The sequence below is a fragment of the Delphinapterus leucas genome, chromosome 21, assembly GCF_059928025.1.
Source record: "Delphinapterus leucas isolate spDelLeu-1000000601 "Yukka" chromosome 21, BTC_Dleu_Yukka2, whole genome shotgun sequence".
In the NCBI taxonomy this organism is placed as follows: Eukaryota; Metazoa; Chordata; class Mammalia; order Artiodactyla; family Monodontidae; genus Delphinapterus; species Delphinapterus leucas.
In genome coordinates, this window is record NC_143149.1 from 18,470,110 (window position 1) to 18,486,793 (window position 16,684).

The window sequence follows — 16,684 nt, forward strand, 5'->3', positions numbered from 1 at the left end:
TATCTTGGTATCCTTTAAATGGTGATTTTAAAAAAAGCAAAAAACAAATGAAATTGCTCTTACGGTTTAATGAATTATTGTTCAGAATTTCTCATATGTACAAATACAAGTTTTCTGTGAGGCACAAAGTTCTCTACCTGTCTGTAAATCAAGCTTGTTAATTCTATTTTTATAAACTTACAGATTTTTTCTTCTTACCTGATCAATTGTATTATTAATTAGAAAGGTCTTTTGAATTCTCCAAAAAAACAATGAGTTTGTCGATTTCTTCTTTAGCTCCTGTGAGTAAAACAAGGTGAATTGAATCTTACTGACTTCTAAATTAGTATATATATCATATATATTTCTATACTAGGTTTTAGTCATTATTTACATTTTAACTTTTTTTTCATATTTTACTTTCAACCTTTGTTATCCTTTGTATTAGGCTTGTCTCTTGTAAAGAATAGTTCTTAAAATTTACTATGCAATCTGGCCATCTCTTTTCACCATATTTATTTCTACTGTCATTTTATGCTCCATTTCTGTCCAGTCCCATGTTCCTTTTGCTTTCCTTCCATGTCAACTTTAGGATTATTTGAAATTTTTCTCATTAAACTTTTCTCTCTATCAAGGGCACCAAAAAGATTTTGGAAACCTTATATTTATTTTTATTTTGCTGATAGTCATCCTTAAAGTTTATCTTAAAGTCACAAGTTGATCAGTATCTTCACCTTCATCCTCAAATATACAAGGAACTTAAAACGCTCTGATGACCCTCTTCCCTGGTTTCCTGCTGTCTTTGAGTATAGCTCATTTCTATTTTATGTATTTTTTAAACCAAGAATTAAGTCAAGATTGTTTTTCTTACATGATACAGACAATATTTATATAGATTAGCCCATGAGTTTGCCAGTTTTTCCTCCTCCTAAATGTATCTGTGACATCTCTTCTGGGATCATTTTTTTCTTCCTGAAGTATTATTTGGAGATTTGTTTAGTGAAAGTCCATTGGTGGTGAGATGTTTTGATTTCATTATTTTGTCCTTGATCTTTAGAATTGTTTTACCACATACATATTTCTTAGGGTAACAGTTATTATTTTTATTCGTATTTTCTTCTGGTTTATGGCCTTTCTTATTGCTTTTAAAATGATTATGACCACATTGCTTGCCATTATCTTTGTCTTTAATACCTACAATTTCACTAGTCTGTGTTTTTTATATTGACAGTTTTTCCATGTGGCATTTGTTTTACTTCATTTTCTTCCTAAATCCACTTATATTTGTGGATTAAGTCTATCATAAATTTGGGAACATTATCAGCTTCAGTCTCTTTGAATATTGCCTCTTCACAATCCTCTCTATCCTTTCCTCTGTAACACTAGTTAAATTCATGTTGGATCTTCTTATTCTAGCTACCATGTCTGTTAAGCTCTACTTTACACTTTCAATTGTTAATTCTTATTAGAACAAGAGAAACAGAAACCCATGTGATTTCATCTTACATAGCACTAGTTTAGGATAATTAAGAACTCTTAATATCCAAATTTTTACAAGAAAAGAAAAATTAAAAAAATAAGTCCCAGAGACTATTTACAGTACGATTTTTGTTTCTAATGCTCATGATTTAGTAAAAGTAAATAATGTATATTTACACATACACATTTAATGAGAATGGTTGTTTTTAAAATGTAAGAAAATGAGAAACACAAAATTCAGGTTAATGATTGTTTTTGAAAAGGAAGAAGATGAGCGAGATGGGAAAGCGGCTAAATAGATAGCTGTTTGTTGGGTTGTAATGTTGCAGGTATATTTATTATTATGTTTATAGCTAACTGGTATAGAATATATTGCATGTATTCTTTTTTTTATAAATTTCTTTCTTTCTTTCTCTTTTTCTCTTTCTTTCTGTCTTTCCTTCTTTCTTTCTTTCTCTTTCTCTCTCTCTTTCTTTCTTTCTTTCTTTCTTTCAGTTGGGTCTTTGCTGCTGCGTGCAGGCTTTCTCTAGTTGCGGCTAGCGGGACTACTCTTCTTTGCGGTGCATGGCCTTCTCATTGCATTGGCTTCTCTTGTTGTGGAGCACAGGCTCTAGGCGTGCGGGCTTCAGTAGTTGTGGCACACGGGCTCAGTAGTTGTGGCTTGCAGGCTCTAGAGGGCAGGCTCAGTAGTTGTGGCGCACGGGCTTAGTTGCAGTGCGGCATGTGGGATCTTCCCGGACCAGGGCTTGAACCCTTGTCCCCTGCATTGGCAGTCGGATTCTTAACCACTGCACCACCAGGGAAGCCTCTACTGCATGTTTTCTTTAAGTATTACATTGAAACCAATGATAAAGAAAAATTGAATTAATCAGCTTTCACTCTAACAATTGGACATTCCACTTGGGATTTCAATTAAATATCCCCAACTTTACAAATCCACACCCAAACCCATAGTTCTGTTTCTCTCTCTCTCTCTCTTTTTTTTTTTTTTTTTTTTTTTGGCCATGCCACACGGCATGTGGGATCTTAGTTCCCTGACCAGGGATTGAACCTGCACCAAGCCCTTAGTTCTTGAGAGCACCTACCCTCATCCACCCCTCAAATCTGTTGGTTTCCTAGTCTTATCTGTCAGTTGAGTCATTGTCCAACTAGTAACTCACTCCAAGATCTTGGAAGCAAGCTTTGATTTCTCTCTTTCTCTCACTTCCTGTATCCAATCCATATATGAGTCCTGTTAACTCTTCTTCCATATGATAAAACTCCTTCTCACTGTCTCCTCTGCTATGACTCTAATTCAAGCAACTATATTACAGCCTGGTGTACTACATCAGCTTCCCAATTGTTCTCCCTGATTCTACTCTTAATCCATTCTACAGAGAGCAAAAGAGTGTTATTGAAATAATAATAATAACATATGATTAGATCTTTTATCTCTTAAAACCCTCCAATATCTTCCCATTGAACTTGGAATAAAATCTGAACTCCTACCTGATCTGGCACCCATCTACTTATCTGCCCTCTTTTCTACTTTTCCCTCTGTCTAGCTTGGAAGAGCTGGAAGAATGAAAGTGCCATTGAACAGTATAAGTTAACAAGGAGGAAGTGCTGGTTTCACTTCTTGCTGTCATAATGTGCACTAGACAGCTCTCCCTCCCTTTAAATGTTCTCTTAGCTTTCCGTTCTCCTTAGATCCACTCAAAGTTACCTTTTTAGTGATAATTTCTCCCTCCCCATTCTTATTATCTCTGTATATCATGGTGTGCTTTAACTTCCTCATAGTATTTAAAACTACATGATACTGTTTCATATATACATTTGCTTATTTGTTTATCACAGATCTTCTCGAATAAAATGCGAGTTCCATGAGGTTGGGTCTTGTCTCTCTTGTCTACCTCTCCATACACAGCACCTGTTAGAGTGCCTGGTATATGGTGGGTGAGCAAATGTATAGGCCTTAAAGGAATAAGTGAAAGTAACACTTCCCTTTTATGAAGTTACACTTTGTAATAGCAATGTCATTCTTCCAGATTTCCAAGGTAGAAACTTTAATTGTTGTTGTTATTTTCTCCCAGAATACCATTACTTCTTATGTTCCACATTCTCTAACCCCTTGTCACTCCTTTATATTCTGTGTAAACTATTCTTATCATTACTCTGCCAGACTATTGAAATAGTCTCACAATCATTTCCTGCCCAGTCTTTCAGACTGCAATCCTTTCTACACTCCTGTCAGAATGCAGCCTTCCTAGAGGGACACCCTAGATTGCAAAGAGACTCTCTATCACCCCCTGATTACACATACGCTTTTCTCTGCAGCGCTCAAGTTCTTCTATAGTGCTTCTCTTAACTACTTTTGAATGCCTCATTCCCTGTCTTTTCCCTTTTTGACACCAAATATTTCAATTGATTTTACTGTGATTCTGACATGCCCAATACTTTTTGCATCCTGCCTCGTGGCTTTTCCTTCACTTGAAAGAATATCTTTCCTCTTCTATTTGTATCTGAAAATATCTTATCTATCATTAATGTCCATAGATGACATACATGCAACCTCTTCCATGAAGCTTTCTCTGGTCCCACCATAGTAATACTCTTGCTGACATTTATATCTTGCTTACTTTTGAACATTAAGTATTCTTTCACAAGAGAATTCCTAATATGATTGTCATATCTAAAAATATCTCATACTGTCTTCTATCGAAATGTTGTCTCTTACTGGAAACAGTAAGTTCATTAAAATTACGGGCTATTTTTTATATCCTCTACAGCATCTAGTCATAATTTTTAATAAATATTTATTAAACTATAACCCAAGAGAGACATTGTATTAATTAATGAGTGCTTTATCTAATGTCGGTTATAGGATCAGTGCCATTACTTTGTGTCCCTCCTCTTTTATGTTAGCAATTACTAAATATTTATGAAGATTAAAGAGGTAAAGATATTTTAATATATTTCTCAAGTAATTATAGCAATTAAAGTCTAAAGGACTAAATGAAATTTCATTGTTGAAATGGTGAAGCAGAATTTGGTGGGGAGTGGGGGATAACATGATTTAAAAAGACAAAGTTGTTAAACATTTGAGGAAGGAAGTTAAGAGAAATTAAGAGAAATAAAATATGACTCATTGCTGAAAGCAGTGGTTATGTGGAAAAATTTTAAGCATAGTTTTTTTCCAGAAACTAAAAGCACCAAAAAGAGAAAAAAATGTATCAATTGATCAATTGTCATGATGAAGAAGGAGAAGTGATTGATAGAATTTGAATTTGGAGATTTGTGCAATTAATTATTGGGATTTAAGAAATGAATTGTGTCTTTAACCACTATGTAAAAGAAAAATTCATCTCAGGAGTAATGAAAGAACAGATGCCCAAAATGAAATCAATTGATTTTGGAAAAGTATAGCCTAGAACATCAGGAAAGAAGTATTCTAGTTCTGATTTTACCCAACTGGCTTTAAGACCTTGGGAATTCACTCTCTCAGACCTCTATAATTATGTTTGTCTAAGCAAACTTTACGGCTTCGTCCAGATTAAACATCTCTAAGTCAGTGAGCGTGAAAACTGGAAGAAAAAAGAAAAAAATAAAGAGGTTTAAATAGCAGCAGCCTAGAAGACTTGGCATATTTTTATGGTGATCTACATGTGAGGCAAGATTGAGAACAAAGTAGGAAATTTATGATCATAATGAACACGACATGGAGAAGCATAGCTCTGGAAATTTTAGCAGATATTATTAGCGCTATGTTATCATCTGAGGATTTTAAATGATGTGATGTTCCTGGGTTTTCTTTCCCAGTAAATTGGGTAATTTTGATCTATGATATTTTTTAATTACTGAGTATTTTAAATCAGTACATCTCTGTGGCTAAGTAGATATCTTAGTTTTCCTTAAAAAAAAAATCATAGGGAGACTGCTAATAGCGGATTTGGTGGTGTGTTTTATAGGGGGAATTGTTCATGGCAAATTAGTGCTATAGCATTTATGAATTATCCCTCTAACTTTGCAGTTAGATGGTACTAAATATGATGAAAAATAGTGGAATTCTTATGGCTTCTTGATCTAGGGCAGATCAGATGTTTCGAACAATATTAATCTAGTGTCCTTTGACATATGTTAGCAAGAGAGCTGCCAGGAAGCATTGTGTACATTATTGAGGCACAGAGGTGGTTGTTGATGTGATTATGGGACAGAATTTTGAAAGGTTAAATAGTAACTCAGAACCAAGAAGGTGACTACAATAGACTCGAAGTCTCAGTCTTAAAGTTCTTCATTCTTTTTTTCCATAACGTGGCAGAATAAATGGCTACATTTCTTTACAGTTGATGCAGACATTTGTTTTTAAACTGAAGTAAATGAATGAATGAGGGTGGAATAGACAAAATATATTCACACCAGATTTTAATAAAAAACCCTCTAGATTAGTCCAACTGCAGTATGATAAGGATGTGAGCAACAGCAGGATTGGAGAGACCAGTTTTGGAAGGTAGATGAGAGCATTATGTTGATAATGTTCTCGAAAGTTCTACATAAGAAGCTAAGAGAAAGTAGTATATGATCTGTGTACTTCCATCCCTCCAAAATATCGAAAAGACACTTAAACCATTGAGATACTTTCCACATTTTGTTCTAGGCAGTAGAAGACACATAACAAATTATAGAATTTAAACAGAATGTAATGGGTGAGATTAATGTTACATGAAGACTAAGATAACAATAAAAATGTAACATCCAACACACTCAGTTAGAACTCTTGAAGGAAAGACTTTACCTCATTTTCTTACTCTGGGATTCAAGTACCTGGTATCAGCATTTTTATATAGAAATAGACAAAGAGGGATCTTTAACTCCGAATTTTATAAAATAGCATAGATGTATTTGTTATGATTGAGTTAATGCTCCAGCATTTGAGCTGTGTACAGTTACTATACATAGTTACATGCAAAATAATTGAAAAGATAGTGAGTTCCATTTCTTACTTATTAAAGAAATGGTGAAAACTCTTGATCTCAGAGGCTGAGAGCCCAGAGCTAATCTGTGTCCCTTGTTTCTTGTCTCACACCTTCTAGTTTTTCCTGGAATGTCTGTCTTGCTTTAGAGCCCTAATCACTGAATCACAGTCTTTTCGTGTGCAATTTCTTTTCAAAATGCCATCCTGGAGTACTGTGGATTTGCTTCCCTCTAATTTGCTCAGCAAAATTCAAGCTGCAAATTGAGTCTTTCTGTCCTGCTTGCCCCCTCCATCGTCACTGTGCAGAGATGAATGAACTGCAGCTGTGTTCACGGTTGTGGGAATTAAAACCCCTTTGTTGGGAGAAACTACATTCTGCAGGAAGAGAAGATGCGTAGATTCCCATTGATGTAGAACCATGACATCTCTTGTGGACACCTTAATATATGTTTCCAACATTAAGCTATAGCTTAGGAGAATTTGCTAGTTGTTACTACAACTACTTAATGCCCAGTAGTATGCAGTTTGCATGATGATTATGTAAAAAACAAAAAACAAAAAATATACAACAAAAACAGAAAATAAATGTTAGTGATTATTCTCTTAAGATGATAGAATTATGTATTATATTTTCCTCATTTTTTCTAGGCTTTTATATTTCCTATAATATATAGTTACTATTGTAATGAAAATGCAATAAAACCTTACAGCCCAATGGTGTGTATGAAGGGAAGTGAATGATGTGCCGTTGAGAAGAGCAATGATATCTGGAAAATTAAGTCACCAGGGAAGGAAGGTGCTAAAACCCAAGTTGGACCTTGAAAAATCAGAAGCAGATCAGAAAAATGGAGAGAGGCAAGGGACAAGGATTTCAAAAGAAGCAAAGAAAATGGACAGAATATATTTACTCATAAGATTATCATTATTTATGGAGTCCCTTCTTAGAATTTTTCAAGTATCTTATCTCCCCACCTGATTAAAATTTGTAAACAAGTGCTCTCTAACCGGTGATGCTAAACATAGCTGTGTGTTATCCTTGCTGTCCTTGAACCACGGAAATTGAAAATGACTCTTTTAAAACATCACTATTTGATTATTCTATGGTATGTCCAGGTTCATTTCTTCCTTTTGGAATTGAAAAGAAATTGCTAAGTGTTCTGCTTTAAAGGAAAGGAATAACACTTGTCCTGTGGCACTCCATGTAGAAGAGGGACATACTCAGTGCCATCATTCTAAAGAGGTGATCACTAGATATCTGTTTTGCGGGCACAGAAAATTCAAATGACTAAATCAGTGTTGATCAAACTCAGTACTAGGGGGACACCTTGGTAATTGCCATGCCAGGTAGTCAAAATTTTCCCTGCAGCCTCTCCAACTTATTTTATAATGTCTATATCTATCTAGGGATTCTACCTAATATTTTACTTGAAAAGTTATTCCTTTACTCATTTTCACTTTCCTGCCATTCCCCGCATCTTTCCTACTTACCCAGCATTCTCTTTCTTCTCATTCTACCCATTCTTCAAAATCCCCTTCACATCCTACCTCCTCAATTAAGTCTTTTCAACCACTGCTCCTCTTGCTGATCTGCATTTTTCTAATATCCGAGGGTATCATTTTCAATGATAGGGTTTTTGGTTGTCTACCTTGTGTGGATTTTTGTTTCCCTTGAGGGTATCACACATTACTTGACTTATACATTTTCCACAGAGCATCTAAATTAATATAGTGAAATCTGCCTGGTGGTGAGGTAACAGGGTGATGTTCCCAGAAGCTTAATCATCAACCTTCTTGTTCCAACCAGTGTGGGGTCTACATACTAGTGGTCAGCATGTAGTCACCATCCTCCACATGGGTGAAGGGCTTAGTTTCTACAGATCAACTCAAAGATATGTGTCAGATTATTATGTATATCCATTGAGGAGGAACTAGGACTCCGAACTATCATTCTAGCTACCTTGCTTGACTGCTTCTCCTTTGTTTCTGCATCCCCTCACTTCTCTCATTGTTAACTCCTTGTGCCTGCTCTTTGGGGCTCAGGTAAGGCCTAGGAAACTAAAGCCTTTTTTCTGCAAACAAGAAACAGGGCACCTGGAGGGGTTTTGTACCCAGGAAGGCCCTGCAGGGTCCTGCTTGGTTTCAATCCCCCTTTTCTTTGATATTCCTCAGTCCTGAGGGGAACAGGGGTAGGTCAAGAAGGGGAATAAAATTTTGGATAGAGAGGTTAATCATAAACTTGGCAAGGGAGCTCAGTTTTAGGGGCACTGGGTTTCATACCCAGTAGGTACACAATACTAATGTGGATTTGTGCCATCATTGACTCACTGTCTTTCTCTGCCCCCAGCATCTGAGAACCTAGTACACTGCTTGGCACACAGAAGTATTTAGTCCATAATTAGGTTGTCTCATTTAGGTTGTCTCATTGCACTGCTCAGCAGTAGGGTATGCTTCCATTCGGGAAGGTTAGTCTCGTTCATTCTGTGTAATTGTGCAACAAATAAAAGGCTTTGGATTTACCTACGTAACTGTCTTGACAAATGACAAATCTATTTTACCTATGCTTTAAGCCTATGATCAGTAATTGTCATTTATTTTTTAAAGGTCCTCCTGGACCTCCAGGTGAAAAAGGAGATAGAGGTCCCACTGGAGAAGTTGGTCCACAAGGCATTCCAGGTCCAGTAGGTACGGTAACTACTCCATCATATACTGCAGGGCTAGGTAATGTACATCTGTGTATGTGTGTAGGGGGAATCAGTTATTTGACTGGTTCCCTGTGTGGCGTGTGTGTGTGTGTGTGTGTGTGTGTGTGTGTCTGCATGTGTATGTTTGTGTGTGTTGAGAGGATATCAAATGTTTTTGTAGCCTAATCACCATCATGTTCTGAATGGTAAGCAGTGACTCTTGATTTTTAAATAAAGTTAAGTGCTTTAACAACGTGGGGTTGTTCATAAGTCTAGAGAGTGCTGTCCGTATCACTGACTGCAAACAGTATTTGGCCAACCTAGTTTTAGGTCACATGTGAAGGAAAATATGAAAACCATCTTCACATTGAATATATATCTGGTTTTTAAGATACAAAAAAAAACAACAACTAATGTAAATCAAAGGCAAATTGGATTATACTCCTTATATGGTCCTTAACTGGAATTTATCTGCTTAAACCTATGCAATCTCAATGTAAATATTGACTAGAATACAGATGACTTTTCCCTTTGCTGTCAGCCACTCTCTGTATCTTACTTAGAGCAAAATTTTTCAAATTATTTTCTTCTGTAATCTTGAAAGCAATATTCTGAAAGACAATAATAGAAGACAGAAAAAGAGAAAGAGCATGAACTTCCTTTGCTTTCAAAAAAATAAAGATAATAACAGTAACATGATCATCATGTTATTCATGGCTAGAAATCAAATACCTGCATGCTTTTTGAAGGTGGGGAGTATACTGCTCCGTCTAATGATAACTAGAATAGTTTGTGCTGCCAAAGAAATGTCTAAATACCAGGGACTTGATCTTATTTTTCTGTGTTTTGATTATATAAACTGTTCTTCTTTCTGATCAATGTATCAACCAGCCCAGGTTACATCAGAAAAACAATTTTTAAAAATGAAAAGCATGAATTTGACACATGCCAGCCCTTTACATCATAGTGCTTAAAAAGCCAATATATAAAGTTTACCTTAAAAAAAAAAAGCTTTTAGAATTATATATATATATATATATATATATATCTCAATTGTTGGTTTGCCTTTGAAAGTAATACCAGGTAAGATTCTTTGTTCAGAAAAGTCTTTCTACTTGACTGGCACCCAGCAGATCTTAGCAATGGTGCATTAATGTCATAAGCAGGGGAAGTAACCAGTGTTATATTATCTGCCAGAGCGGCTATTGTCAAAGGTCTGTCAACTCCTCCATTACAAATTGCAATTATCAAAGCTTTATAACTCAACCATAAAAGTTCAGTCTGGGCTACAACTTGCCTTCCAAAGCTTCATCTTGGGAACATCTTTTGTAGCTGTTTCGGAATCAAATAGAAAGAGGGATTTAAAAGTTTCCGCTTTTGTTACCACCCTAGACAGATACCGTTGCAAAGCTGCTTTAATTCTTTAAGTGAGGGTTTAGTCTGCTGCTGTTGGTATTGCTCATATACACAAATAGGCATTATCTGGCCCCTCAAAAAAGAGAGGTAGATTTCGTTGTTGGAGTGATAAATTGACTCTTTTAGATTTTTAGGTTGCCATTTGAGTTGCACTGCAGCAAAAATATTCAAGTTACTAGGCGTCTTTCCCACCTGATTGCTGCAATCTGTTTTGTTCTTTGCCAGATGGCCTATTTGCCCCATGTTTGGTAGGGAATCAGGAAGTTAAAAGTATATGATGGACTGTCTTGATAATTCTACTTCCTGATTTAAGCAGGCTTACTAAAATCCCACCTATAGGGACTTCCCTGGTGGTCCAGTGGCTAAGACTCCGTGCTCCCAATGCAGGGGGCCCAGGTTTGATCACTGGTCATGGAACTAGATCCCACATGCTGCAACCAAGAGTTCGCGTGCCTCAACTAAAGATCCCACATGCCACAACTAAAAGATCCCATGTGCTGCAACTAAGACCTGGTGCAGCCAAACAAACAAATAAATAAATATTACAATGGGAGTGTTTAAAGACAAAAGAAACCCTGTACCAACAAAACAAAACAAAAACAAACAAACAAAAAATACCTATACATGCAATTGAGCCCACTAAACTCAGCTTGGCTCGAAACCATGATATGAAAATCTGAGAAGATGTACGTGCTTAGTAGTATTAAATTATCAGTACAATAAATATATTACAATTGTTACTCATGTACTGGGGTGGATATTGTGTTAAACTGTGCTTTATCTCAAAATAATATAATAGAAATTCATTTCAGCATGCCATTTCCTTGGAAGCATGCCAAGGAGAATTGCCTATGACCTTTTACTTTAAAAAAATGTTTACTGAATACTTTCCCTGTGCCTGGTACACACACACACACAGACACACACACACACACACATACATATGGCTACATTATTGTTTGGGATTACAATGGAGTATGTAAAAACAAAAGCATGAGAGATAGAGTAATATATTCCTGCACTAGGGCCTCAGTATTCTTTTAATAAATATTCTTTGATACTTCTCATTGCTTGACTTGTAATTTTTCTGGGACAAATCTTAAAAGTCCAATTTTTAGCTTACATTTCAAAGTTATCATTTCAGCTATAGCAAAATTCTGCCATTTGAAGATTCCTGATTAGACTATATAAGGCTTCCAGTTAAAACGCTAAGATTTTTTTTTCTTGTGTGTTTTTATTTGTAGTGACAATCTGTTACATATTGAATATCTACAGTGTACTAAATGCACTAATGTTTCTACTTACTGTTATTGTTATCTATCAATTTTTACACATGAAAGTTTAGGAAAGACATTGTTCCTCCATTTGGAGATTCACCTCCTTCATATCCATTAGTGAAATTAGATTGTTTCATTATTCTCTCAAATCTTTATGCAAAATGAATTATTACCACTGTTTTGGGTTTGTTTTTTTTTTCTTCATTTACCATGTAGGTCCTCCAGGTCTTAAAGGTGATCGAGGATCCATTGGTTTTCCTGGAAGTCGAGGATTCCCAGGATCAGCGGGGAAGACCGGGAGGCCAGGTATTATGATAATGCATATTTTCTTCACAGAATATGTAAAATAAACACCAGATCATAGATATTCCTTTCAACTTCTTAGATAACAAAAACAATGGTCATCATAGTATGAAAAGCAGCACTCACATGCAGTTTATTTTCTGATCTGAAACATTCTGAAACTGATTTCTGTCCACCTGAGGAAAGTTTCTATGTCCAGAAGGAAAACAGTTCCATATAAAATCACAACAGAGGATCTGTCAACTCCACACCACTATAAATCACCATGAAGAATGGTGTCTATCTTAGAATAAAGAGAGTGGAAAGACTGGTAGAGAAAAACAAACAAGCAAAGTATTAACACCCCTTTAACCAAAACCACCAAACCCTGTTAAGTTACAGTTAGCAAAATACAGGCAGACCTGAAATCCTATCCTTTACAAGATAACCTGCCTGCTACTGTATATTAGTACTTAATAATCACCATGTTCGGGCCCTTTACAATTTACATACATGATGATATTATTTCTACTCCTTATGCCGCTAGCCTAAGCTTGAATTGTGAACTGTACACAGAAATTTTAGAAGAGAGCAGGGGACAGAAAAATGCAGAACCAATTAGCTGTATTACCAAGTGGTAAGTAATAAAACATTTGTGAAGTGGGACAAAAGTAATGGAAGCTGTGGAAGTAGAAAGTAGAGTGATTAACTCTGTACAGCAAGACAAGATGTTACAAAGAAAGTCGTGTTAGAGCTGGCCTAAAGATGCACAGAATTTCTTTACATCTGTGTTTCTCAAACTTGAGCAGACATTAGAATTACCTGTAGGGCCTGTTAAAACAGCTTACTGGGCTCCACCTCCAGAGGACTTTCTGATACAATAGTTTAGGGATTGGGCTCCCTGGGGAATGTTTACTCCTCACAAGTTTCCTGGTGACAGTGATGATGCTGATCAGGGACCACACTTTGAGAACCACATCTTTAGGTGAAGAAAACTGGAGAAAGAGAGACTGTAAAAATAAAAGCAGAGGTAGAGGTAATAAATCCCTTGACAAAAGATATTCTCCGGATATTACTTCCTTATTAAAAGACTCAAATTTGGTAGAAATATGAGCAGCAGTGCCTGGTACTAGTTTAGTTATACTGCAAATTAAAACGGTGAATGCATTCTTCCTCTACAAGAGTCCAAAGCGGGTAATAAAATTAGAAATAAAATCTACTAATTGTCATTTTCTAATTAATGACACAGCCTGGACTATCTGAGTGATATCAAAGCAAAGTGATTTCAAAGCAAAAAGATTAAGAAAGAGCAGCCCTATTTATTTTCTGTTTTCTCTCCTGCTCTCCTTTTCTTCCCCACCCTGCCCTCTTCCTTCCACATGTATTAAGTACTCAATATATATATACAAGGGACGATGCTTGGTACAGGGAAATGAGAAGTAAATAAGACACAGTCCTTAACTGATAAAGTATACAAATATAAGAAGAGAAAGGGAAGACTTTCTTCTTGATCCATGGCAGATCTATAGAGCATTTACCATCGGACAGATTTACTGCAGAGAGCTCAGAGGATTTAATTGAAGTGTAACCTTACATATCTTCAAAATCCCTAGAGTACCCTGAATAGAACCTCATTAAATGAACTAGGTTTTCCAGCAATGTAAATAATGTGCTTCTCTCCAGTTAGACTCTTGGAGTCCATTCAAAGTCTGATTCTAAGGGTGAGTTACGGTCTTTCTTAGGAATGTCTAAAATTATAGACCACAATGAATTCCTTTATTTATTTGACAAACAGCTATTGAACACTCTGTGCCATTCATGGAGATATTTATAGTCGAATATATGGGTTTGGAACTCAGAGGGGAAGCCAGAGGTAGAAAGACAAAGTTGTAGCTATGCTTATATAAATGTTCACTGAAGTCAATGAATTTTAATAATCATTGATTTTAGTAATATTTTATGGGTAGGCAACAGTGAGAAGAGAAAGGGCCTAGGATAAAGCCTTGAGTGGTTCCAGACATACAGACTGAGCAGAAAGAGCAAAGCAGCCGGAGTGAGGAAGAAAACCCAGAGAAGGTGGTGTGAAAAAAAACCAAAGAAGTTTCAAAAGTTGGTCAAGTGAGATGCAGTCAACAGAAAGCTTTTTCCATTTGTTGCTGTGAGGATGTTGCCTTTATTGAGAGCAGTTTTGGTGGGGCTGGGTGGAGTGGGGTGGAAGCCAGATTGGGGAATGCCCAGGGGTGCCTGGTGATGAGGCTGGTAGACAGCGGGGTAGAGCAGTCTGGCTTTTCAGAGGGGGAGGAAGAGATCGGTTTTTTCATTGGATTTTGTTTTTTCTTTGAAAGTGAATTTGAATACTATTTAAATGCTGACAGCAAGGTAAAATAGAGAAGTTGTTGAAGATACAGAGGAAAGAAGGGTTAAAAAGATTGTGGAAGGTTAAGAAGAAGGTTGAAGGGAAGAATTCAGGAAATAGAAGCATTAGGCAGAGGAGGGAAGATGTCATATCTGAATTGAAGTAGGTGAAAAGAGCTGGGCTGGGCTAAGTGTGCCTGTGTGTGAAAATGAGGAACCCAGTGCCTAGCTCATGGCAGGGGCTCTGAAAATGCTTGAAGTCCCAATGATGCTATTGAAAATACCTCCTCTTATATTGATATTTAAAGTTAGAGTGGCGGTATATTACATACCATCTACTTCTTACTTTTCAGTGGCTTTCAGAAATATTAGTTCTTTATTTTTGACAGAAGAGTGACATATCTGACAGGAGGTGGTTAACTCCAGGTTTTGACAAAGCCCTTGGGCTCGTTTTTAGCCTAAGATGTCATTATAAAGGAGGGAGGAATCCCTGTTCTCTAGAAAGGATGTTTTTAATGTGTTCAAGTGTGAGAAAAGATTTCCAAGTGTCGTATGTGAGGAAATCTCTGAATCATGCTAAAATGACATAAAACATTTTTTTTTTATTTATAAGAAGAAAAGTGGGTCATTTGTTCAACTCTCTGGCTTGAACAGAGATCAAGGTTTCGTTAAAATATCTAAGACAGGGACTTCCCTGGTGGCGCAGTGGTTAAGAATCCGCCTGCCAATGCAGGGGACACGGGTTTGAGCCCTGGTCCCGGAAGATCCCACATGCTGTGGAGCAACTAAGCCCGTGCGCCACAACTACTGAGCCTGTACTCTAGAGCCCGAGAGCCACAACTACGGAGCCCACGTGCCACAACTATTGAAGCCCACATGCCTAGAGCCCATGCACCACAACAAGAGAAGCCACCACAATGAGAAGCCCACGCACCGCAACGAAGAGTATACCCCGCTCGCCGCAACTAGAGGAAGCCCGCACGCAGCAACAAAGACCCAACTCAGCCAAAAAATAAATAAATAAATTTATTTAAAAAATAAAATACCCAAGACAAACTACAACATGAAGAGACTTCCCAGAGTAATTTTACAATTATTTTCTAATTCTGAAAATAACGCTAGAATGATAAAATTAAGCTTGTTTATTATATTATCTTCTCTGAAAAGAATTAGAACTGATCAGTTACACCATTTTAACCCCCCTCCCCCAATTTTTGTTTAATATCTTAGATTTTTCCTCTTGAGGAAATCTAAAACTTTGTTATTATATCTTATAAAAGCCTACCGTCAAAAAAAAAAATAGAAAAGGTTTTAGGTACTTTGTGCTAAATTAATGATTCTTGTCAATTTAATATTACCTGAAATGACTGAATCACAATTAAAAAATGAATTTAATGATGTACAGTGTAATCATATATGCAAAGCAATTAGAGACTATTATACCATGATAAGGAATGGTTGGCATTTCAAAATAAAATTTTAATTGGAAATAGCTTCAATTTTTAAGTGCTAAATCTCAATTTTCATGTTACTCATCACACGTTATTTTGTATTTTTTTTAATCTGGTAAATTGGAGATCAAAAAAGTCTTCTCTAAGAGGTGAATAAGGACAAGTGTTCGAAAACAAAGCATGGATGAGGCAAAGTAAGCTAGAGAAACAGACCAAAAAAAACAACAAAATAATGATTAAAACTGCAAAATAAAATGTAAAATAATTGTGCCATAAAAAAGTGAAATGAAATGAAAAAATCCTCTCATTCACTGAAAATAAAATTAGCTAGGTGATGTAAAACAAATAAGAGCTACCATCTCTTACATGCATCTCTTAAGAGTAAGGCCCTTTATAAACATTGCTAATTTTCAAGGCAAGTTTGCAATGGAGGGTACTATTTTTTCATTTGAAAGAAGAATAAACTTCAGCTCAGAAAGGTTTAAAGACTTGTTCTGAGCCACATACCTAATAAGTGGCAGAGTAAAATAATTCAACACAAGAGAATTTAAAATTATTGTTATTATTCCAAAGCTCATGATCTTTGAACTATGCCCTTTGAGCTCTTGGATGAAAAGAGAACAGTCCTTGATTTTTCTGGAGGAAATCAAGACCATTAATGAAGATTTTGACTTAGAGATAGATGGCTCTATGGTCAGTCCTGCATTTATGCCAGGAAGGTGATTACTTACAAGACATATCTGACGACTCTTGGAAGAAGAATCGATATGTGAGAACAGCACCCCTCTAGTGAGATGCAATTGTCATCGTTGA

The 16,684-nt window shown here is 36.3% G+C and overlaps 1 protein-coding gene across 2 annotated transcripts in view; it reads left to right on the plus strand.

The window, feature by feature from the left end:
- The window catches only part of MSR1 (macrophage scavenger receptor 1), a 65,305-nt gene that overhangs the window by 20,632 nt on the left and 27,989 nt on the right, over nt 1–16,684 (plus strand). For both annotated transcript variants that reach the window (XM_022571099.2, XM_089903671.1), the window contains exons 6-7: nt 9,011–9,091; nt 12,000–12,089. In XM_022571099.2, the coding sequence (XP_022426807.1) occupies nt 9,011–9,091; nt 12,000–12,089 (171 nt within the window). The remainder of the gene's footprint in view (nt 1–9,010; nt 9,092–11,999; nt 12,090–16,684) is intronic.